The sequence below is a fragment of the Lynx rufus genome, unplaced genomic scaffold (assembly GCF_022079265.1).
Source record: "Lynx rufus isolate CCGP_SWC_20201006 ecotype Redwood Valley unplaced genomic scaffold, mLynRuf1.p SCAF_14, whole genome shotgun sequence".
NCBI classification, from domain to species: Eukaryota; Metazoa; Chordata; class Mammalia; order Carnivora; family Felidae; genus Lynx; species Lynx rufus.
The window spans coordinates 54,495,789-54,521,365 of record NW_025814828.1 but is presented as its reverse complement, the minus strand read 5'-3'; the positions used below and the strand labels follow the sequence as shown (position 1 = coordinate 54,521,365).

The 25,577-nt window shown below is 34.1% G+C and overlaps 1 protein-coding gene across 1 annotated transcript in view; it reads right to left on the bottom strand.

Moving 5' to 3' along the window:
• The window catches only part of DACH2 (dachshund family transcription factor 2), a 736,007-nt gene extending 711,015 nt beyond the window's left edge, over nucleotides 1–24,992 (bottom strand). Inside the window, exon 1 of the mRNA XM_047075803.1 lies at nucleotides 24,481–24,992. Coding sequence (XP_046931759.1) covers nucleotides 24,481–24,992 — 512 coding nt within the window. The remainder of the gene's footprint in view (nucleotides 1–24,480) is intronic.
• Nucleotides 24,993–25,577: the final 585 nt, after the last annotated feature.

Genomic DNA, 25,577 nt, shown 5'->3' with positions numbered 1-25,577 from the left:
ACAGCAAATTGCATAATTAAATCCTGTGCAGTAGAAACATAAGACTCTTTCCAGTTTATAGCTCCCTATAAATATCCTACTTAACATTCAACAGCTTACACTTTTTTTAGAGAATTATTACCACCTGTCTTCAAAAACACCATGTTATCATTTAAAGGCAGTAGGGAAGAAAACCAGAACAATGGTGGGTTCAATGACTCTATTTGCCCCTGAAATAGATTCTTCATGATTTGGAATGTCCACTGATAAGTTCAATGGGTAAGGGACTTGTCAAAATACATAGGTATTCATTTTACAGACAACAATCTCTATCCCATTTGTAATCAGAGCTTAATTGCAGTATATCTGAAGAAAACTAGCATTTGCCAATACTACCACCCCTCTAAAATGTACTAGTATATATCAATGATAAAAATGTGTTCCATATTATAAGCAACCAAAAGTATATATTTCACTTTTATGTCCTTATCTAAAATATCCTTTCCTCAAACCTGATCTAGTTGGTGCCATAATTTAAAGATGTTTAATTAATGTATTATTTTAGTTAGTACAGGATTATATAATCAAAAGAGCCTGGGTTTGGTGTCAGTGAATTCCTGGCTTCGTACTAACTAGTTCTTTTACCTAATTTCCCTTAGCTTCACCTTTCTTAACTGTAAAAGTGAGAAGCAGTAGCAAACTCATAAGGTTGTTATGAGCATTAAATTGGGTAATGAATAAAAAGAACCAAGGACAGTGTTTGGCTCACAGATGCTACTCAATAAATAGAAACTATTATTATAACTTCAAATCCTATAAAAATATGGCAGGCTTACTTTTTTCTAGAAACCTTAATCTACAAATTTTCATTTAATAATAGTGTAACAGCCATGCCTATTTTTGAGTATAGATACATGGTAATGGATGCCATTTATTAAATCAGGTTCTTAAATAATATTATTGGCAGTTAGACAGTTATTCATAATTTTAGTAACTGCTATATACAGAATATGTATTTTTAAAAAGCTATATAATGCTCTATATTTAACAAATGTCCCTCTGGATAGTTTATTAGAACTGTTAAAATGAGTAAACTTCAAAAGCCCCCATTAAAAAAAGACAGAAATTAATCATTACCACCAAACTTGTAACAACTAAGAGCAAGATTCTAGAGAACCGAGCATGCCAGAAAGTTAACCATGTACTGGGCAAGGAATCAGACCCTTTAGAAAACTAAAAGACATATCCTTCCCTGCCTTGGCCTCTTAAACTAATTACCTAGAAATTACAGCCTGGGGTTAGACTATGTCTCATGTCATCAAGATTCCCTATCTCTACACAGAATAAAGGATTGGAGAAAAAGAAAAAGATCAATGAGAAAAGCATTGAGAAAAACTATTGACTGTGCTTCCCTATATTCTTAGAAAGCTGAGAAGGTTGCCTCTTACAGGTAGGGTTAACCAGAGATACATATTCTTTATTGAGAGATCATTTACTAAGGTTTGACACATATGTATGGCACATATGTATGGTTTTTCAAAAGATCACTCAACATTCCCAATTATTGAAGAGTAGGAGAAATGGAACAGTATCAGATTAATCTTCCATACTTGGTATTCCTCTGAGTCCTTCTGAGGCATATTACAAGCTTAGCTCTATAGTTTGGAATTTTAAGAGAGTGATGTCATAATTCTGACTCTAATACAACAATTGCTGATAAACTTCTCTGAGTTTTTTTTTTTAATTCTCAGAGAATATAAGCCTCCTTCATAGAGGGCACTTAATCTCTTATTTGGTGAATAATCAACTGGTTTATGCATTCCTTATTCTGATCCTTGAATGAAAAAAAATTATTGGAGCTTTAGATTCAAATTGTTTTCTAGCTTTCTTAAAAATACTTAAAAATCACTTAATTGCTCGATACTATGTTTTAAAATCTGCTTTTCATAACCTCAGGATTCTGAAGAAGTGTTTTCAGAACCCAGGAGGTGTGGGTAGCACTTGATGTTATGACTGAGTCAGTGGAAATGTGGAGACTCAATCAATGAAAGCAGATCTCTTGTTAAACTTTTATGCAAATGATAAAATGATAAACCATAAATATATTTATTTTATTATAATAAAATAATAAAAATGAGCTTGAACACAACTGTTCCATAATTGTTATGCAAATAACATGTTGTGGAAAAGTTACTAGAAGTCAGGGATTATAAAATTGATTTCTACTATTGCCAAATATTCAAACCATTCTTCTTGGTCTCCGTTAAAACCGAAGCAATGTCTGTTCAACTTATTTAGATTTTTTGGAAAACCACAACAATGACTTTGAGGATTAACTCAATCTTTAAAAAAGAATGTATTAACAAGGGCATATTCAGTTCATTGTTTTTATCATATGTATGATACAGTAATGCACTACTTTTTTGGGGGGAGGGAATGTAATAATCATGTTAGCTTCCAAAGGGAAAAAAGATAGATAAAGCTTCATGAGATACCAATAGAATAAGTTGTAAAGGAATCACCCTCCATTCCCACAGGATAACCTGGTCCTTCTGAATTTGGTGCAATCCTGAAAGCAGTGGTCTCTTCACTGTAGAAATCTATAAATAGCTGTCTTACAGGAATACATGTCAAATCTCCAGAACAAAGTTCAAAAAAGTCAACGTTGGAATGTCCAACAAGTTACACCCATTAGCTCCAATTGTCTAAATAAATAGCTTAAACATTTTTCCCCAATAAAATCAAATGAACTGAATTTTGATGCCTATTCTTAACAAGCAATGATGTTATATAAATGTCTATATACAGTGGTCATCAATATAGTAAGGATGTGCCACACTCCAATAGAAAATAACAGTTGTTGGGTATCAGTGGGTCTTGTTAATGAACTGGACTAGCACATGCAGAAGAAAAAGCTCTACAAGAAATAAGAAAAGAATGACATCACTGGTCTCAAGAACTTGAAAAAAATTATCTGGTGCAATCCATAAATGTTTATATTCTGTTTAGAATACATTTCTTGAGATTTTGTTCTCAAACACATTGGGAAATGATTTACATTATAAAAAGAAAATACCCTGGAGTTCACCATAATAACCAGTTAAAGCACAGAATTCAAATCAGTAGAAGACAATATGAAAAGTACATAAACGTTATGATTTCTGACTCCCACAAATGTACTTATAGGAAAGGATTTCAAGAGGCTCTAAAATATACACAGTAAGCTTATTTGCTTTTATTTCTATATGATTTATTACATTTTTACATTAGTATAAGAACTATGTCAATGTACAAAGTTTGACATGGCTGCTAAGGAACATTAATATGATTTATTATTATCATAGTTATCAATTTCTAACACAGTATTTATTATAAAAAAGAGACAATATATTGTATAGAATAATTATAGATACAACTAAATAGGATTATTGTGCTAAAAACTCTATACAGTCAATTTCTGGAAGCGGAAGCACAAAACCATAGTCAGATCTTACAAATACATATCTAGAGTACAACTTGGAATTTAAGCCTGAGTTCCCTAAGAGGAAGACTATATTTGTTCTGAGTTTGCATATCTTGAATTTGTTTAATTTTTTTCAGGGAAAAGGGAACTGCTTCTGCTAAAGTAGTCTGAAAAACCAAGTGTATATTCATGATCAAGGTGGAGTCCCATTCCTTTGCTGCAGCTTATCCTCCATGGATTGGAAGAGCAAGCCAACTCCTTCACTCAGTGAAATGTTAAACACCATAGATAACTTGAGTGTTCAAGAATAAAGGAAACTTAACACTTGCCTTACAACAAATTTGAGGTTAATCCAAAAATGATGTCATCAGAGATACGGAATTATATTTCCTGCCAAAAGATGCCACATGTCAGGTCTATGGATAGTATATATGAGCCTTCCCACCTCTCTTCATACCAAATGCATACATTCATCTCATACACATTACTGTACCTTCAGTGGTTTCATTATCAGCCCCATTTTCTGCTTCTTGAATTCATCCCTCCCCTGATTTAAAACCATCCCTTTAACAGATCATTCCTAATTAGATGATTAGTGCTTGGAAGGGCAGGAGATCATTTGCATAATTTAATCATAAAAAGAAGTTAAAGATACAGATTTTGCTGTTCGTTTGTACAATTATCTTCTCCAGCCTGGGGGGCTGAGATATTAATGTGATTAAACAGTATTTCTGCAAACAGGCAACTGTATGTCCTCTATTAAAGGAAGACTGGAGGCAAATGAAAAATTAATTTTAGAAGACAATCAATTTCATTCTACATGACTGTAATATATAACAGCCCATATGCAGAAAAATCTTTAAGCCTTAGGAGGGTACATGTGTCAAAAACTCTAAATGACACACAAGGCTGAATTTTCCACCAAAATAGAACTGGTAATAAATGGCCTACCAGCTGCCATGTCAGGCTAGAAAGTCAACATGCAAGAATTTCCCAGAAAATGAAGTACATAGAGTGTCACTCACAGTCAACCAGTTAATTTAGCACTGGTTGCAAAAACTTCTGAAAACTAACTGGTTCATTTTATTGAGATTTTCCTTTTTTCTTGTGTTCTGAATGTAGGTATACATGTGGGTTCATACATATTAGTGTGTTACCACTTGCAGTATTAAAAGCTAACATTTACTGAACTTTTATTATGTGTTAAGCACTTTATGAATGTGATCTCAATTAATCTTAACCCCATGAGTTATGTAACTAATATTATCCCCATTTTTAGATGAAAACCTAAGGATTGGATGGTTATATATCTACAAATGCCGGTATCTGAGACAGAACAGTAATCCCCTAGGTTTCTGTTGTTCAAGAGGAGCTGTCAATCAGAATCAGAATAACACACCCTTTAGGTATAGCAATGAATTTCCTTAAAATATGAATATTTCCCAAAGCAAATAATTTAATTATAAAAAATCATAGTTACACTGTCAAACAGAAAAGTGAAAACATTTTGAATACTTACACCTGTGCACTATATTAGGCAATATGAGTGATAAAATGACAAACATCAGACTGTTCCTGCATTTGAATAATTTAGAAGGTAGTTTGGAGAAAGAGAAAACATTTACAGCTTAAAACTTAATAATTTAGAGAAAGAAGAGAAGGAGCAGGAGGAGGAGGAAGGCTATCTGCAGATAAAATTTCAAAGAAGCAAGAAATCACTGCAGGTGATAAAGGAAGTCTTCACAGAGGGGTTAAGACTTCAGCTAGATCTTTAACGATGGTTTTCAACTCTTGAGTATAGGCCATTCTTCCTGGAATCTCAATATTAATATTTTCTGATATCAGTTTCCTTAGGCAGTTTATATTATATCAGTGCACTGCCAATGATCATTCATTGGATATAATATTCATTTGAAGTTTAATCTCACCAAATTTGAAATATCAGGCAGGATGAAAAATCATTTGTTTCTCTACTTTGCTTTTGTATAACAGATACTAGGGTTATAGTGCCTAAAACAGTATTTCCACAACATTTTTTGGACAGGCTATCCTGATTGAGATAATCCAGTGTCTATTGTATGCACATGTCTTTTTTCAGTGCTACATAAGGAAGGGAAACAAGATCCTTTAAATCAACCCAACAGAGCTAAAATCAAATTTTAACAATGGAACTGCTTTTTTTTTTTTCCTAAACAAGAATCTTAATAGCAGATGTTACTACATCTGGCTTTCCTTGCTTTTCTCCAGCTACAGAAATTAAAACTCACTCAGGATCAGTGACAGAATCTAATGGGAGTTTGAAAATGCTGACCAAACCCTTCTTCCCAACCACTTTGCTAAGATGCCAGGTGAATGGGCAAACTCCACCAGAGAAAATTCGTTTCCCAGGTAATTAGCAAGGAATTGCTATTGAGATCACCAACTTCTTAGCTTTACTCTGCAAAGATTTCACATGAGAAACTCATTTAAAGTTTAACCATTTCTTCATCACCAAACCTCCAAGGTCATAGAAATCCAACCAGTAGTCAAAGAGTAGCTAGAAGTGGTGACTACAGCAGGAGCTGTTTAAGTAACTTCCACGTGAAGTTAATAACGAATTTAGCACCTGCTCTTCTCTGATATATATATATATATTTAGCACCTGCTGTTCTCTGTATATATACATACACATATTGATTGGGTTTCTTCAACTTAGAATGCATTATGAACCATCTATAGGTAAAGAACCATGACTACCAGTTCTGGGCTGTGCCTAGCAAACTTTTAGTACTCTGTTTATAAAATACCAATGTACTGAAATGAAAGTAGGAAATTAATTTACTCTTCATGAATATATGACATAATAATATCAACACACATGCTTCCTGGGACTAATAATGTTCCTGGTATAAAACCCAGTTCACAGCTAAAATTAACAACATAGGAAACAACAGGTGTTGGAGAGGATGCAGAGAAAGGGGAATCCTCTTGCACTGTTGGGAATGCAAACTAATGCAGCCACTCTGGAAAACAATATGGAGGTTCCTCAAAAAGTTAAAAATGGAGCTACCAACAATCCAGAAATTGTACCACTAGGTATTTACCCAAAGGATACAAAAATACTGATTCAAAGGGATACATGCACCCAATGTCTATAATAGCCATATTATGGGAAAAGCCCAAATGTCCATGGACTGATGAGTGGTTAAAGAAGATGTGGTGTATATATACAATGGAATACTACTCAGCCATCAAAAAGAATGAAATCTTGCCGTTTGCAATGACTCGGATGGAGCTAGAGAGTATTATGCTAAGCAAAATACATCAGTAAGAGAAAGACAAATACCATATGATTTCACTAATATGTGGAATTTAAGAAACCATACAATAGTGGGGAGAAAGAGAGAAGCAAACCAAGAAAGAGACTCTTCACTATAGAGAACAAATTGATGGTTACTAGAGGCAAGGTGGATGGGGGGATGGGTTAAATAGGTGATGAGGATTAAGGAGGGTCCTTGTTGTGAAGAGCACCAAGTGTTGTGTGTAAGTGATGAATCACTAAATTCTATGCCTGAAACTAATATTACACTGTATGTTAACTAGCTGAAATTTAAATAAAACCTCATAATAAAATTAAGTGCATTATCTATTGTAAAAAATGTTAATAATAGATCAAATAAACAAACATTATTTAAATTATTTAGAAAACGTCATTTTTCACCATTTTATTCAGGACAGTTTAACTGAAGCACAGCATGCTCATGGCAAAACAGGGATTGTTAAAGTAAATGTTCAAACCTTCATAATATAGTGAATGAGGAATACTTTTTAAAATTCAGTCAATTTGAGTCCCCTGAGTTCTTAATTCCAACAACTTTAATTTTAAATTTTAGAAATTAAATTAAAAATAGTTTTTAAACAAAGCAAACTCTGATAGCATTATGAAATGTTCTATAAAACTTGAAATATGATACATTGACTTATCTTTTAATCCTTAGCAGTTTCAATGAGCAATGTACACATAGATGATATGACCAACACTCTAGCCTTTCAGTTTCTTGACCTCCTCCTTTCCAAATATCTTGTCCTCTTTACTTCAGCCATTCATGCCCATGGTCATACCCTAAACCATGTAATTTACCATTAACTGCAACACTTTCTTATCTTTAATTTTGTGCATCCTACTCTCTGACTCTCGCTACTTCTTTCTTGTTCACACCTTCTAATACTCGAACTCCAACAATCCTTTGACCTCTTCTTGGAACCTCAAATTCATTGATACTACCATGCTTTCACTATCTCTCACATCCTTAATGTCCTTTTTTTCCCTTAGTTTAAAATGCATTGTCATCAATTATAATAACTTTTTGCAAAAACCTTCAACTCTCTTGACCTCTGGTTTTCTTATACACATAGCAAAACCATAAATCTCATTAAAGCCAATTATTTGCCTACATTGTACCAGTACCAACGCAGCCCTACATAGTGGGATTAAAACATGCAACCACACTAACCATTTTGAATTTATGATCATAAAACCTCAATGAGTGTTTGGTGCTGCCTGGGAATCATATTAAACCTCTTTAAATACTTTACTCTCCTACTCATCTAGATGGCTATTTTACACTTTCTTTTTCACCGCAAACTCCTACACCTCCAACACCTCTAACACCTCTTTTCCAGTCCCCCCAACTAATGATTTGTTTCCCACTTTGTTGAGAAGATTGAAACAATCAGAACACGACTTCCATAGAGTCCCAATACCAGATCAACCAGAATCTCCACTCACATACTCAGGCTTCCTATCTGGAAACGCACTAACTGTGCTCCTATCTAAAACTGATGACTTTATTTGTGTACTGGAACATATCCACTCCCTCCTATTCAAGAATATCACTTTATCAATACTCCTCTCTCTTCTCTACATAAATTTTTAAAAATTTATCCTGGAAAATTGCTGACTGCATATGTTGTTATTTCTTCCATCTTAATAAAATATGATAACCTCTTGATCCATTGCTCCCTGCTCTCAAGCTACTCCCTCTGACCTTGAGTTGTAAGCTATCTTTGCAGCAAATCCTTGTAAAGAGTTGTCTATACTCTGTCTCCAATTCCTCTCCTTCTATTCTTTCTTAAACACATGTCACTCAGACTTTTCATTCCCATTTTTCCACTAAAACTGCTCTCATCAAGATCACCAGTGACTTCCATTCTCACATCTAATGGCTAATTCTTGGTCCTCCTAGTTATTTTTGCTGATTAGCCACATTTGCATGGTTGATCACTCCTTCCTTTTTGATACATTTTCTTTTTAAAAACATTTTTTATATTTATTTTATTTTTGACAGAGAGAGACAGAGCATGAGTGGGGGAGGAGCAGAGAGAGAGGGAGACATAGAATCTGAAGCAGGCTCCAGGCTCTGAGCTGTCAGCACAGAGCCAGACACAGGGCTCAAACTCACAGACCACAAGATCATGACCTGAGCTGAAGTCAGACGCTCAACCGACTGGACACCCAGGTGCCCCAATACATTTTCTTTCCTAGGACACCATTCTCTTTTTTCCCCCCCTATTTCACTGGATTTTCTTTCTCAGGCTTCTGCTGATTCCTCCTATTCTTCCTAACCTTTGAGTTGATGTGACTCAGAATTCAGTCCTTGAAATTTTCCTCTTTTCTATTTACAATCACTCCTGTCTTAAAGTTATATCTCCTGTCCAGATAGATGTCTCTCCCAAATACCAGACTTGCATACATGACTAAATCTCTGCTGAAAAGGCAGAAAAATACTTAAAAACTAACAAGTATAACAATGAACTCCTGAACTTTCTCCCCAAATCTGTTTCACCTATAGCCTTCCCCTTCTGAAATGACTCAAAACTTCATCTTCTCAGTTGCTCATACCAAAATCTTGGAGTTATTCATGACTCTTCTTTGTCTCACACTCAGTGTCTAATCCCTCAGGAAGTCCTATTGTTTTTACCTTCAAAACCTATCCAGAATCTGATTTTCACTACCTCTACCCTACTACTATGGTCTAAACCACCACCCTCTCTCCCCCAGTTCACTGCAATAGCATCCTGTTTCTACCCTTGCTCCACTTTAAGCCTATTCTCGAATTTAGCAGCCAGATCAATCCTTTGAAATCCTAAGTCAAATCCTGTTACATCCTTGCTCAAAACTCTGCAGTGACTCCTCATTTCATTTATTTAATTTTTTTAATGTTTATTTATTGGGGGGGATGGGCAGAGAGAGGGAGACACAGAATCTGAAGCAGGCTCCAGACTGAGCTGTCAGCACAGAGCCTGACACAAGGTTCAAACCCATGAACCACAAGATCATGACCTGAGCCAAAATCGGATGCTTAACTAACTGACTGAGCCAACCAGGTGCCCCATTTTTTTAGAGAAAAAAAAAACTAAAATGGTTTAAAAGGCCATATACGACACCCCCACACCAGCAACATTGCCATTATAATCTGATTCCTACTATTCTCCTCCTCAGCTCATTCTACTCCAGCCTCACTAGCCTCCTTACTGCACTTGAAAATCACTAGGCATGCTCTTGCTTTAGGGCGTTTGGTCAACTGTTTTCTCAACCTAGGATCTCTTTCCCCAGATTTGGCTTTGCCAACTCCCCTCCCTTTCAAGTCTGTGAACAAAGCTCACATTCTCAATGAGGGCTATAATACTCATTTTATTTAAAACTGCAACCAATTCCAGTTCACTCATACCTGTACCTTGCTCTACTTTATTTTTTCCATAGCACTTACCACCTTCTTACAATATAATTGACTCCTTTATTATTCATATTGTTTATTGTCTTCCTCTATCCACACTACAATATCCTAGAATATAAGCAGGGATCTTTGTTTATTTTTAATACATGTATCCCAAGCACCTAGAAGAGTGCCTGACACAGAATAGACACCCAATAGCTATTTGATGAATGAATGAATGAATGAATGACACAATCTTTTTTATGTGTGTATACCTTATCTCTACAATAAGATTTAAAGCTCTCTGAAGGTACCCACAGAGTATTTTGGACACAAGAGACAATTCATATGTTTTAGTAACTAGGTCCCAATTTCATAAATTCTTTCAATATTGTGCTTTAATGAACTACTGCCATCTCTACACACTTTCTTGAATTATTATTATTATTTTCACTTTTTCATTCAAAATGTTAAGTTTTTGTTGGTTCCCAAAACCTTCCTGTACATGCATATGGAATTGAATCAACACCAAGGGAGTTTAGTTACTGTATTTCTGAAAACATCATCATTAAAATGCAGAAATTCCTATCAGGGCATGTATCCTGAAGAAATTCCAGGGAAGATCTTGTGTAGTGCTTATCTCTCCTACTAGTTTCCTTATCTCTATTTCCCACTCCTAGTTTTTCCATAATTCTGTGAATAACTGGAAGAATCCACCACCTAACTAAACTTGTTTGCTCAAACTCATCTATCAAGATTTACGACTTCATAGACAGCATAGAGAGCATAGTATACCAGAGGAGGTGCAACAGAGGAGGTACAACAGAAGACTTAGATTCAAGAACTGTTCTGCCTTGACTAGATTTTATGGCCTTAAGCAATTTACTTTACTTGCCTACATTTCGATTTTCTCACCTAAATTCACAATCAGATGACCTGCCTCATAGAGTTGCTGTGAGGATAAATGCAGAGAGTGTATGAACAAGCTTTGTAGCCTATGAGATTCTGCACAAACATAAGGTACTATTATTCCCCAGAAGCATTATAAGTTTCATTATAACTATGGATGATGCTGATTTAGCATTTAGTGTAGAAAATCTAAATGAGATTAAGTGATCCCCAGAAGTACCACGTTGTAAAATGATCAGCCATCTGTTTATAAAAATTTAGAAATTTTGCAACAAAATTATAAAAGCAGGCTATTCTAATGATCAGATTAAATGAGCAAACATATATGAAAGCACTATATAAACTATGTACCAGTATATACATGTAAAGTTTTTACTATTACACCTAGCTAGTAATTTTAAATTTCCAGATATATTTTCAGGCAGAAGGCATGAAGGAAATATTTAAACTTTACTGCACTTATTAAATACAAAAATGACAAAAATGCCACTTTGATGTTCTTTAATTCAAATTTTAATGTTCATTAAATAATCTTGAATGCAGTGGTTCAAATTACTTCCTAAAATGCACACTTAGTTATTATTGAATACTATAAAACTTCACACACATACCCAAAGGCAAAATGTAACCCTTTTTAAAAAATTCAGTCAACATGTGTTTTAAAAATGTGCTATGGCAAGCTAGAAGCAGGTTAATAGACCAGTAACAGTAATAGAATTTACACAAGAAATGTAAATGGATGTTGTATAAAATATTTTAGAAATTAAATTAACATTTACTAGCACAGTAAACAAATATTTTAGTGATAACACGTATTAAAATGTTCTATTATGGTTTCAAATGCCACCAGCTCACCTCACATGGAATAACATTTCCACATTTGCCTTTAGAGTTTTTATTTTTGTTTACAGCTAATATTTTTTATGCTTTCTGTTCCTGTTCAGGAATCTGCTTAAACTAACCACTAAAATAAAATGAATGCAACTAAATGGGATAATTCATTTAAGAATTCTGTGGAAAGGCTTTTATCAGTCCACACTACACTGCCTACCTCTTAGCTATCAGCTAGTTCTTGATCCATTCAATATTTCCATGAGAAATATTTTCTTATCAAGCTTTCTCCACCTTTATTTAGTTTCATTCTTTGTCCATGCCCAAATGGAACTAAATCAATGCTGACATAACCCAAATTACAGTCTTCCTATCTTTAAATTAAGAGCCTTCCTAATTGGGTAACCTGGCTGGCTCAGTCAGGGGAACATGGAACTCTTCATCTGGGGGTTGTGAGTTCAAGCATCACGTTAGGTGTAGAGATTACTTAAAAATGATAAAATCTTTTTTTAAAGAGCCTTCCTAATTAGACAGAAAACTTTAAATAGTTGAGCACCACTGCCTCTTCTTTGATGAAACATGAATCCATGAGACAAATACTTTTACATTTTTACCACTAATACAGAAAAATATCTAAAAGGAGGAATTTCTTGAGTTTCATTTACATTTAAAAAGTGAGAGTGCTCTTGAAAACAAAATACACAGAAGAACAATCATTCAATTCTATGGGACTAAATTTCAAAGAATAATAAAAGCTTTCGACTCTGGCAACATGGAGATATGTAAACATCACACAACCTTGTGAAAAAGAACATGCCCCTAAAATAACAAAAACCTGTCAGTTTTCTAGTATGACAAAGACCAATCCAAAACAACTGCAAATGTTAGAAAGTGATTATACCAAATAAACTCATATCAGCTAAGCTCTGGAGTAGTTACTACCCTCTTCAGAGGTCAAGGTGTTCAACATGTGCCCATCATCAAAATGACCACTCTTGCAGGACATGATTGGCACTAAGACTAAAATGTTCCATTTTTTTAAAACTACAAGCTGAAAACAGATTAATTATTCTTTTCAAAGAGTGGAAACACTTCACAGAAATGATTTAGTACTATACTCATCAGTGTGTTTTCACTCAAAAGTCATGATTCTTCTGTCAACAAATGTTTGTTTAGCTTATGGAAGATGGTCATTTAGGGGACCTAAGCATAGGAAAATATGTTAAAATCAACAACTGGCTTCATGCAATTTTCCAGGTTTTGATCTGCTAAGAGTTTTAATGATTATTGTATCCATTACGTATATAAATATTTCTATAGACAACATAATAAATTTAAGCAAAATACACTTAGTTAATCAATAACATGATCCAATACACTGCTGTTAGCTATAACATATAAGCTCTATGTCTGCTAATTATTTATTCATTTCAGATATTTTCTTCATATAAAGCATTTAATTTCAGATTTAATTCAATCTTAGCATGTTCCTGGGCTATCTCTCCTTCCCACCAGTGAATACGCATAAAATGTAAATACGATTTAATAGTAGAATAAGCAAATATATTTAGACATTTAAATATACTATAAATATTTTATAATGTACTGCAAAACCTAATTAATGTTATATTAATTTTCCATAATTTTGAATTGCATACATTATTTGCTTTTCCTTGCATTAATGTATGTTAGCTGAGAGTTAACAATGTAACAATAAAACTCTACCTGGGTAATCTGGAAATAAGAAAAATAAGAATTTGGATAGTTCTTAAGATCACTACTTTCCCCTTGATAAGTAGCCTTGTACAGATGAATAGTATGTACTTATTAAATATTTGCTGAAATGAAGTGACAAATGAATGGACCTGGAAAATATCTTATACATATATGTATACATGTACATAATATTTATGTTACATATGAATATATAATATTAACATACATTGGTTAACATTATATATGTATACTTATATACATACTCATATATATACTTATATTATATATATGTATATACACATGTTTGTGTTCCACTGAATATTCTAATTGGCTTATGAGACCTAAAACTTGTATACTATGTATAAAATATACTATGCAGTAAATTTTTTTTCTATGAATAAACTCCCCTTTTGTCTTCCTCAAATAAAAACCTAGAGGCTACTCATAAATATTTTTTACAAAATAAATTTAGAAATTTAGCAGATCACAGGCTATTTTCAAAGCAGCAGGCTAAATATTAATATTAAACATTTAATTATACATGTTTGCAAATATTCTTCCAAAGCAAATCAAACTCTAAGCTTAAGGATCTATTTAAAACTCTAACACAAATGAAAGAAAGCTTTTGCACATGAGGAAAAAAAACAGGGTTTTTAATCCAAAGTTGCACATTTTACTACAAAAATATGTCTCAGAGAATGGCTAATTTCATGAGTTCTTAAGGGCTCATATCATAAAGATTCAGCAAATATATGTCAGAGAAAAGATACTAAAGTCAATTAACTATAGCCATTCTTAAGTAGAAATACCTGTTTTATTCCAATCTCCTCTTGATGTATATTTTATTTATAACATGAGTAATTCTCTACATTCATAAAACTAAATATTTTGTTTTATATCTCAATAACTCTATTTTTAGTTGAACGTTTCTGGTATAATTCTATAGACTAAAAACAATCTAGTGTTTACTGACATAACACATGAGGCAGATATGAGAAAGGAAATTTAAGTATTCAACAATGGATATATAGCAAAATATTTGTAACCACAAAGATTTCACAATTTAGCAAATATAATAAGAGAGATATATAGTTTACATACCCTAAGCTAAAGATAGCATGATTCTAGAATGTAAGCTCCATGAGAGAAAAGACTGTTGTGTTCACTCTGCAGCAACTAAAACATTGTCTGGCACCACATAGTATACTCTACACACACACACACACACACACACACTCATGACAAATCTAATCATAATACCAAAACTATTGTGAAGAGGTTTTTATTTTAATACCAATAATTAAATTGGTAGATTGAGTTCTTCAAATGTCTACAGATTAAAGACAACACTGCAAAAAAGATACGAGGGTCTAATTAATGTTCTGTGGAGAATTGTTTCAATTGAAGTACTGAAATTTTTGTAAATAAATTTCCATATCATACAGCATCCTACCCTATTGTTCATAGTGTTATACAAAGCAAGTCCTCAGTGTCTGTATAGTTATTATCCTCTCAGAAGGAACAAGGTCTAACATGCATATATAATAACATAGTATAAATGGACACATTAAAGATTTTATATTGTTTTTGTGAATTTGGTGTGCTTTAATATGGCATTAAACTCAACGTTCTTAAAATAGATACTACGTAAATTGCACCTATGTAGCCTACTATCTAAAACCATTAAGAGATAGAATAATCTTAAATGATAATTATGTATGTATTTTTTAATATTTTACTTTAATACAGCACAGTATTTCACAATTGATACATAATATAATGAATTAACAAATATAATAAAAATTAAATCTATCTCAATGTTTGTGATGCTATTACTATGCTTTTTAGACAAATAAGTGAAAGAAAGACTTCCTCCAAAATAAGTGAAAGACAGACTTCTTCCAAAATAACTAAAAGCTCAGAATCTAGCATATTGCTGTAAGCTATAATGGTTATAACTGTTAATCCAATACACCTTTTATACAAACCCATAAACACATGAGTGGAAAAATAGCACAGATGTTCATCTCTAATGCAATTTCCATTCAATTTCCTAAGTGCGGTCCCTGTGTGCAAACTAGCTTAACATTATGTTTAGCTTGCAAATTCTTTTAATAAATAATGAATGCAATAAAACTAGGAGATCAATGGCAAGCTGAGAAATCATAAAAAAAAAGCCTTTTGTGTTTAGGCTGTTGCCCATTTCAAACTTTAATCCAGAGACAGATCAATATTACTTTTTTCTTTTTAACTCATCACATAAATAGCAAATAGACTAAATGTAGTCTAAATGCTGTTACCAGCTAACAGTTGCCAGAAACCTGATAAGATCATTGGACACAATTGCAATGGAATGTTTTTTACCTTAACATACACACTACATTATATACTATTAAGCAGTCAACTTGTTTAAGAATAAAATGGTTATGCAGCAATAAAAATACTGTGGTTCATTATTGTTTTTAACTTTCCTATACTATATATATTTTTTCCAGTAGTGTAATTGCAAAGTTTTCATCACAATTTCCTCTAATAAACTAAATAACTATAATGGGTCAAAATAATATATACATATGAGTAGCTTCAACCTCAGGGATCCTAGATGAAAGGAAATTTTACTCTTCAAAACTAATTACACCTGAAAGAACTAAGTTATTCCTTTAAATGGATGGGGGATACTTCATGAAAATTAATGTTGCATTGGATAGATCTTGAGATTATACAGGGAAAAAGTAAATCATAATACTTAAGTATTTGTGTTTCTATTCACAGGCTATAGATAGAAGGGAGAAAAACCCTCTTCTTACCAACTAATTTTGGATAAACATGCATTTACTGTTTGAAAGATCAAAAGTAAACTGTCACTAGGCATGGTGCTGATATCAAGTAGTATAAATCTATATAGCTGAGAATGATTTTATGGTAGTAGGCTTGCCTTATTTATTAATTCTTGGCTATTCATATTAGAGCATCTTCTGTGAGTTTTCACTAAAAGGAAATATAAGGAAGTCATCTTTAAAGATATATTTCAGTTCAAAATTCTAATTTCATATATTAGATTTTGATACCTCTATAGGTATATTTGTGAAAAGTTTATGGCATGATTACAAATGGTTTTATAATGGAATTAAAATTTCAGGATTAGTGTCTTTAATAACTGCATACCTTATGTAACTATTTCCTAGCTTTTCAAAGGAATGGCAATTTGTGCAAAGAATTCTTATAAAATGAATAAATGTGTATGTGTGCATGTGTGTATTCATTTAACAAATGTGAATTAAGTACCTGAAATATACACAATATTAGGCTTAATGAAGTTCTGCAATGAATATGACTAAAGTTAAAATTTATGCCTCAGAAATTATTATTACAAATTCAAGGTTTTGTTTATGTAACAAATTCCATTCTCTTTTAAGAATATCATTATAGGTAGTGATAAATATATCAATTTTCTCTTTATTACATTCAATTTTTCATAAAATAATATGCATTATGTTATATTCACATTCTCGATATGATAATTTCATCAATTCTAATATATAAGTTTAGCTCTAAAGAAAGATGTGGCAAAATATTATCATGAAAACATTCCCATGTTTTAAGCAAAATTTGAAAAAAGATTCCTGTCTATAACTTTATTAAACTTCATTATAAAATTATCTTTACACTGTAGACAATAGCATGTATTCTAAGCTTCTAAAATTAGCCTAATAGTGGAGATAAAAATTCTCCTGAAGAATTTAAGACCGCAACGGTATCAATTAACAGTGTTTCCAGTTTTCCTGTTTTAATAAAGTTAACAAAATTATGATGAAAGAATACTGTAAAGGCCTGCAAAGAGGAACTACCTCTAAAAGCTGATTTTTTAATATATATTCTTCAGAAAGTTTAACATAGAAAAAATGAATTTCTTTTTTAAAACCTGTCTCAGAGAATGTTAGATACTGAAAGTAGATTTTCACACTTCAGTTGAGATGGTAAGTCTGAACCCTTATTTGAAGTACCTCTCTTAGTCAAAGTTTATATTTGCTCCAGTTTTGTTTCTATTGAACCATGATGAAAATTAAATGGGTACATGTAAAGTGCTTAGGATGACGTCTGGTACATACAACTGGTATCTCTTTGTGAAAACTAAATTAAAACTATATTGCTTTCCCCCCCGCCAAAAAAAAAAAAAGTAAAACCTGTCTCAGAGATTAACTAAAAAGTTATAACACCTACAACATTCAATTCAAAATATTTCACAACAATTGACAGAATTGTTTCTCTCCTAAAATCAAGGTAATAAAGCCACAGGTTAAATGAAATAAAATATGATCATTATGATATTTAATGCATGTAAACAATAAATTTCACTAGCATTACAATAAAGTTCTTTTGGTGTGCCTATGCTTTTCTACAGTCTAAGAAATTAGATTATAAAAGTAGCATTTATTGTTACTGAATGACTTACTAATAATTACACAGAATATAAATAACTGAAATATACTAAACTGAAATAAACTTTTCTAAAATTTTCAGCTTTACAAAGTGAGGAATGATGCATATACAATGGACAGGCTATCTTCTTCCTACTAAAAAGAAATATTAAATCCTGAAGGAGTTCTGAATCCTTTGGTAGTATATTACAGCTGCATTAAACCAACAAGAAGCTTATTAGTATGGATTTAAAAACTAACACCCTTTTGTAATCAATTTGGATACAGCATTATTCTATTTATAGTGACACTTTCAATTTGTCCCAATCATATATTACTTATTCTCATTTTTCCTACCATGATTAAGTATTAATGTGGGGGACACTTTTAAGTAGCTACACTATATTTAGGTTTTAATATATTGATTTCCACGATTTTAGAATAATTAATATAGCATGAAAATTAAGACTTTTTCCCATGAAGAAACTCATGATTGATTTGATATTTTTCACTGATTCCTAAATAAAATAAAATGCATTTAGTTGTTCTAGCAGAAAATGGAAAAAGGGATGCTGCCACTTTAAAAGCTTCGATCTCTTTGACATTGCTGGCAGAGTATGGGAACATTAATGCATCTGTCATGATAACAAGCTAAGAATAACATCTAGACATCAAACCAAGCAGAGAATCCATCTGAAGTGATTCATTCAGATCTGTCTCATTGATTTATTAAACACACGGCAACATCTGCAGCCTCACAGAGCCGCTTGGTGAAATTAATGCAAGATCAATTCAAATGGAAAAAAAGTGTAAAAGAGATAAATCAAAACGCAATTTGCATGCAGTTCCACAATCAGGCTTATTGGGTACAAATGCTCATTTTCCCTTCCAAAGCAAATGTGTTTAAATGTTGTTTTATCTTTTTAGAATTGTGTAATCTGAAGTGACAGTGAAGAGTTTTGCATGTTGAGATGGTAAAAGGGAAGAAAAAGAGGGGAAAATGCTACAAAAGACCTTTTGAATATGCAACAAGAATATCATTAATACCTAATTGTTTTGCTTTGGGAGAAGGTTTGATGCCCTTTCTCTGAAAACAACATTTTCACTTTTGGTCAATTATGGTGGTTTTAATACATATTTGAAATGCATATAGTGGATAAACTCAAATCATTTGTATCTAAGTGCACCAGATAAAGTGACCCTGAAGATCTAGATTGCCAAATGAAACATATCATGATTAAGGTTTCTTACAATTATATTTGCCTGCTTGAAGCACTTTTAAAGTACATAGGGATTTCATTCAGACAAAGATCACTTAAGAAAGCACCAAATAATTCAGACAATATTTTCTACAGTATTAGGAATTTCCTGTGTGAAACCATATAAAACATTAATGTCTGAAGACCATTACTTCCTAATTACTGGCATTCATGTACTATACATTAAGGGTAATATCACACATAAATATCCAAAGAAATTCTCCATCATATCATGCATCATTTCTTTAATGTAATATCCATCACCTAATAAATGAGTGTTTGGACAAATATTAAATCCAGTTAGAGTATTTAGATAAATACAAAAATTGTTAGTTATGCAGAACTGTACATTTAAAATAAATGTACATGTGGAAGTTATGTACACTGGCACATGACTAAATTGCTTTAATTATAATCTTGAATCATTCTTCTAATAAAAGATCATTGACAACTATTTGACTGCTGTTAATAGGCAATCTGACTATCCTCTCATTAGCCCATGAAATAAAATAGGCAATCTGACTATCCTGTCATTAGCCCATGAAATAAATAGTCTGTATTTACTACCCAGATTAACTTCTAAAACATTTTTATTATTTCTGCAAATGTTAAGTCATTCAAAATATTAGCCCAGGAAAGTGATGCAAGTTCTTCAAAAATCTGGTTTTGCATAACTTTCTTATGAATGAAAACATCAATTTTCAAAGTAAATTGTTATTCTGTGTAGATTATGAATTATATTGAGTGTGAATACAAAGCCAAAATCATTGAGTATTTACAATAATTGCATTTCTTGTATTTGAAAGTAGTTTTAAATTATTTTAAAGTCATAATTCACATAAAGTTATTCTAACATGGATGCCCATTATGCCTTTGTTCACACAGTCAAAATAACAATTAACTACAATTGGATCATTTAAATTTTTAATATAAAAACTGAATTTTATTCTTTTGAATATATGTTGAGTCATGTCTCCAAATATGTTAAAATGTTTTCTTAATCATACATTCTTGTTTCTCCAAGCATTCATTTAACTATATAAATGACTGAATAACATTTAATCAGTTGATCCCCAAATGAAAGTAAATGCTGATGAAATTTAACAATGTTACTTTTACATAGGTAAAAGGTAGATAAAAGTAGATAACACCAAAACGTGCTGATTTTTCACATTTACTGAATATCAATTTTTAATTTAATATTTTACTGCTATATTAAACTTTGAAGAATTTAGAAAGGAAAATTCATTGCATGGGAGTGAGATTTTTAGACATTTGCTTTCTGAATCTGCCTGCTCTGATATTAAAAACTCCAAGTTTTGTTGCACAAGAAATGAAAAAAAAAATCACGGTGACTCATCTGCCAAAAAAAAAAAAAAATCTAAAACAAGATAACTTTGTTTTAGTTCTTTTCATCATCATTTTCTTAATAGTCCTCAAAGTAATCTCCATACAATTAGTTTCTGAAGTAAAAAAGTAACCAGGAAAAATATTGTATAGTCCTTTGGAACTGCAGTGATGTAAAGCTTGGTTTATTTAATAGAACAATGTATAGTCAAGAAGTTTTTTTAGTCTTACTATTTTCTAGTAGCTGAGGCAAGTATTATTTTCCAAATACTTTTCTGGGAAGACAACTTGGAATATTTTGAAAATTAGCTAATAACAAAATAATTAATATAAACCACTGATAGAGTTCTTATGACTCTCAGTACTGTAAAAGAAACAATCATGTATGTATTTTATTCATTCACTTTTCGGCAGTGCACATAAATAAATATGTGTCCTGAGCTGAATCAAAATGTCACTTAGTGGCAATACATTAAGGTCTTTGAAAGTGACCAATTTGAAAATGGTCCATTTTGTGTCTTCTGGAATAGTGTAGGAAGCATTCCAAATTAGAATACCCTAAGTCAGGACTTATACTCTTCCCCAGTTAACTGACACAGAGAGGAAGAAATGTTTAGTGTGTAGGAAAAGAAAATTACCAATGACACCATTACAAATAGGCCTTCAACTGAACAATACATTATGGGAATTTATTCATCAGGATATAAGGATAAATTTTTTTCTCAAATAAAAATAGCATATAAGAGTTTCTACTCACTGAACATATATATACTCTTTCCTTGCATTTTCCCCTTTAAGCAAAAGAGCTAAGAAGTCTTGAGTCCTCAGTGACAATCTTCGTTAGCCAAGTCTCCATTGATTCATCGCTCATGTTTTTAGGCACCTCTATAAGCTCTTCTGATTCATCTTTTACCTCCTCTCATAGCATCATCCTGCTCATATTCTATATCTCTTTTTTCTTACTGGCTTCATGTCTCATCTACCTTATTTTGTCTCTCTTGGGCCCCATTCGTATTTACATCCCTCACCTTTCTTTTCACGGACTAGAAAAGTCATAGAAATAATGTTGATCTAAATAATAATCTCACAATTTTATAAAATCATTTGGATACTGGGAGTGATTGAAGGTACACATTTCTGTAAATGATGTTACCTAAAGTCATAAAACATCCATTATATATAGCATTATCACATTTTGTAGCTTTTAACAACATGGTTATGAGGGCATTTTGCTTTGATAAAATTGGGTAATGTTATTTTATCATTAATTAGATTTTCCCCAGATATTGTGGTTGTTTTGTTTTGTTTTTTGTTTTTTTTTTTTTTTTTTTTTTACTATCTAGAAATTGCATTATAGATGTGTTTCTAGTAGTTTTCCTCATCTCCATTCATGGGCTGCATTCATAGAATATATTTCATAAATTTTTACAATTATATATTGTAACACTTGTCACTCATATACAATGCACGTGAATAAATAACATCCCCATAAACAAATAAATGCAAAAGGAGGCACAGGCATCATATCTCATACATATTTCTTCTTATGTTTTTAATATTTCCCTATCACCTGTATACATGCATATACATATACAAAAGCAATTTAAGCCCTCAAAAAAGTTAGCACTGCCAATGCTGTGATAAGGAGTAAATAAAACTTAACTGAATTAAATAATAACCTAAAAACACATCATATATTAGGGTCCAAAAATAGTATAAGAACACCTGCTTCTTGATACAGAGTAATCTATCATTTTTCCCTTCAGTAAGTAGCTGTAGTAAAAATTAATTAAAGAAAACTTTCTATTTACAGAGGAAGTATCAAAGTCACATTAAAATACTAATCTATTTATTTTTAAATGAAAGTCATAGATTTTGCTCAAGGATGTGTAAATTAATTATTGAAGTAGGGCAAATTTCTTGCATATAATAATTGTTCCACTTTAAGAATGGGTATTTGTAAGAAAGAAGAGGGAAGGGAAGGAGGAGGAGTGAGAGTGGAGGTGGGGGACATAGGTTTTCATGTCTGCAATTGTTTAAATGTGTCTTTTTAAATGGCAGCAAATGAACTAGATGACGTTCATCGTAAGTCCCTGGTAATTTTCTGAGTTTGTATGTTAGTACAGTGCTTTGTGGTCAAAATAAAATTTCCTTTCTACTCTTAAAACTTATAATTGCTTATTTTATTGAGGGAGCAGTTATTCTTTGTGTTTTAAGGCCATCTATCTACCTTGAGAAAATTTGATCTAATAAACCAGGTTTATAAGCCCCAGATATGAATCACCTAGAAGTTCTCATAAAACAGGTTTCTGTTTAATTGCTAGAACACAGGCGAACACTGCTTAAAGTGGGGGAAGAAAGGTTCCCTTGTAAGTTCTGTAGCATTACTTTATTGTAGCAGTCAGCAACAGTTGTCTACAAGTCGTCACCAAACTTCAACAATACATAGTAATTTGGATTTTACAACAGATGTGACAATTCAGTTAGTTTTAGTTGGTAAATCCAGGGCTCTTATGATTTAAAGTTGCCCTGTGAGAAAGTCCACCTCTGCAGAAGTTTTCTGCAAAATGATCAACAGTAGTGCTGTTTTACAACAAATCCCTTTGCTCTCTTTAACCCAGTGATGATTTCTTGGTTTGTATGCCAAATGTGTACATGCTTAACAACATGATTACCAGCCCAGAGATGGAATAAAAACACTAAGAGGACTAATTCACAGGTCTTTAAAAAGTCAAATACTCTTGAGTATAGTTTACTTCACTTTCTTTTTTTAAACTCGGAAAATACTGAATACAATTTGCTGATGGGCATATGCGAATAGACATTTGTTCTACAATGTACTTCTAAACTGTCATATGAAGAAGGTACACTTACAACCAGAGAAGCTGGTCATCATCATCATTTAAGGAATCCTCTCTGTGGGGGAATAGGATCCTTCCAACTGTTTGCCTGGCGGTGGGGAAGAGCTGGAAGCATCCTCTCCAACTTCTACTTCAACCCTCAACCAGTTCCCAGACTCAGCGTTTCATTCCCCACATTGCCCTGTGCGGATGACCCAAAAGAGACGACCCCAGGAAAGTGACATCTGTTGTCATTCTTTTTTTTTTTTTTTTAATGGGATCCATCGACTTTCCTGTATCCTGAACCGGGGAGCTTTGCCCAGCAAGCATCTGCATTGGCTCACACACACGCGTTCTCTCTAGCGCGCGCTCTTGCGCTCTGTGTGTGTGTGTGTGTGTGTGTGTCTGTCTCTGTCTCTGCTCTCTTTCATACACAGACACTCATAAACACACCATCACCATCACCACCATCACACACGCCGCCGTGCACTCTCACAACAAACACACAGGATGGGAAAAGAATCACCCTCTGGGTTGGATTCTAGATTTCAGACCCTCTGCCTCCCCCAAATGCTGTATTCTGGATTGCCAATTTAGGAGCCCAGTTTACAGCTCTGCCAGCCTTCTCCCCCCCCCCCCCCCGGAAAGCCCCTGGTGTCTGTGTTCAGGAGAAAACCTATCCGACCCGTATGGCCACAGAAGAGGAATGAAAACCACATAGAGAAATTAACAACCACAAGCAGCCAAAAAAGCCATGCAAGATATGGACGAAAAGCTGAAAAGTTTCAGTAGAGGACAGCAAACTGAAGTTTGTGCGGGACTTAGACCCATGCCCTGCCACTGAGCGGGGAGACCAGAAGGGAAGAACAATTAATGAGTCCTTCTAGTCCCCTTTCCCCACCGACTTACAGCCTGAAGACTAGAGGCAATCTAGTTAAGGCACTCTACAAAGTTGGATGCTGTTGATGAAACATGCAGAAGAGGGCAAAGAGGGAAGAGTGAGCTAAAAAATGAGTATCTCACCTGGCATTGGTGCAATCGGTGAACAAAGTTTCGAAGTCTTTTCTGGTGATGAGTTTGCAGCGGTTCACCCCCGGCTGGATGGCCCCCAGACCGCGGAGTATCCGGACCTGCTCCACAGTACATACCACGGGGGATATGTCCAGTCTCTTCAGCTTGGTGTACACCGTGTGCAACCCTCCCACCAGGTGCTTAAGGAAGAGATCAAAGACTTGCGGCAGGCAAATCAGTTCCTGACCATCCATCAGGAACGAAGCCACCTTCACCCCATGCATGTCCACCATCCTGCATTCGGTGTTGGTGTTGCCACTGCCTCCGGTGGCTCCACCAACTCCGCCACCCCTGGCGCTGCTGCTGTGGTTATTAGCCATGAAACTGTTGATCATATTAGGGGTGAGACGAGGAGGCTCCCCAGGAGTCGAGTACAAGGTTTCTGCCCGAAATAAGCCCCCCGGGACGCCGGCACCGCTGGAAGTTGCAGAGATCACCGGAGGTACGGAGACAGCCATGGTCATTCAGTCTCAAATCGTAGGTTTTTGGGCCCTGTTTTCTCGCCCTGTCTCCTCTAGGTCTCCTCGCACTCGCTCCCACACTCTGGCGCGCTTTGCTCTCTCCAAACTGTTTTCAAGTCTATGGTAGCCCGGCTCACACTCACGTTCACGCTCACCCACTACGCAGCAAATGGCTAGTAGCCCGGACGCGCCGCGTTCGGAGAACCCACCCCCAACACTCCTTCTTACTAGACTGGCAGCGTCCCCCAGCCAATGGACCCCACCCGCCTCGGCTCCTGAGCGCGCCCAATGGCTGCTGCCCGCGAGGAGGTGGAGACTCTCCGGCCGGCCTCCCAACTACCTGAGGCCTTTCAGGATTCCCTGTTAGAGGAGGATCGAGCTCGAGAAGGGGGCGGTGTGGATCCTTTGCTTCCAGCCTAGCAGGCAGAGGAGAGAATGTCCAATTATCACGCAGAGCTCTCAAAGTGGCCTGGGATATAAGCCCCTCCCCCTCCATGCCCCACCAACGTTGATGTGGGAACACAAAGCGCGAGTCCAAAACATGCCTCTCCGCAACCCTGAACCACCCTGCACCTGGATTCAATTCCT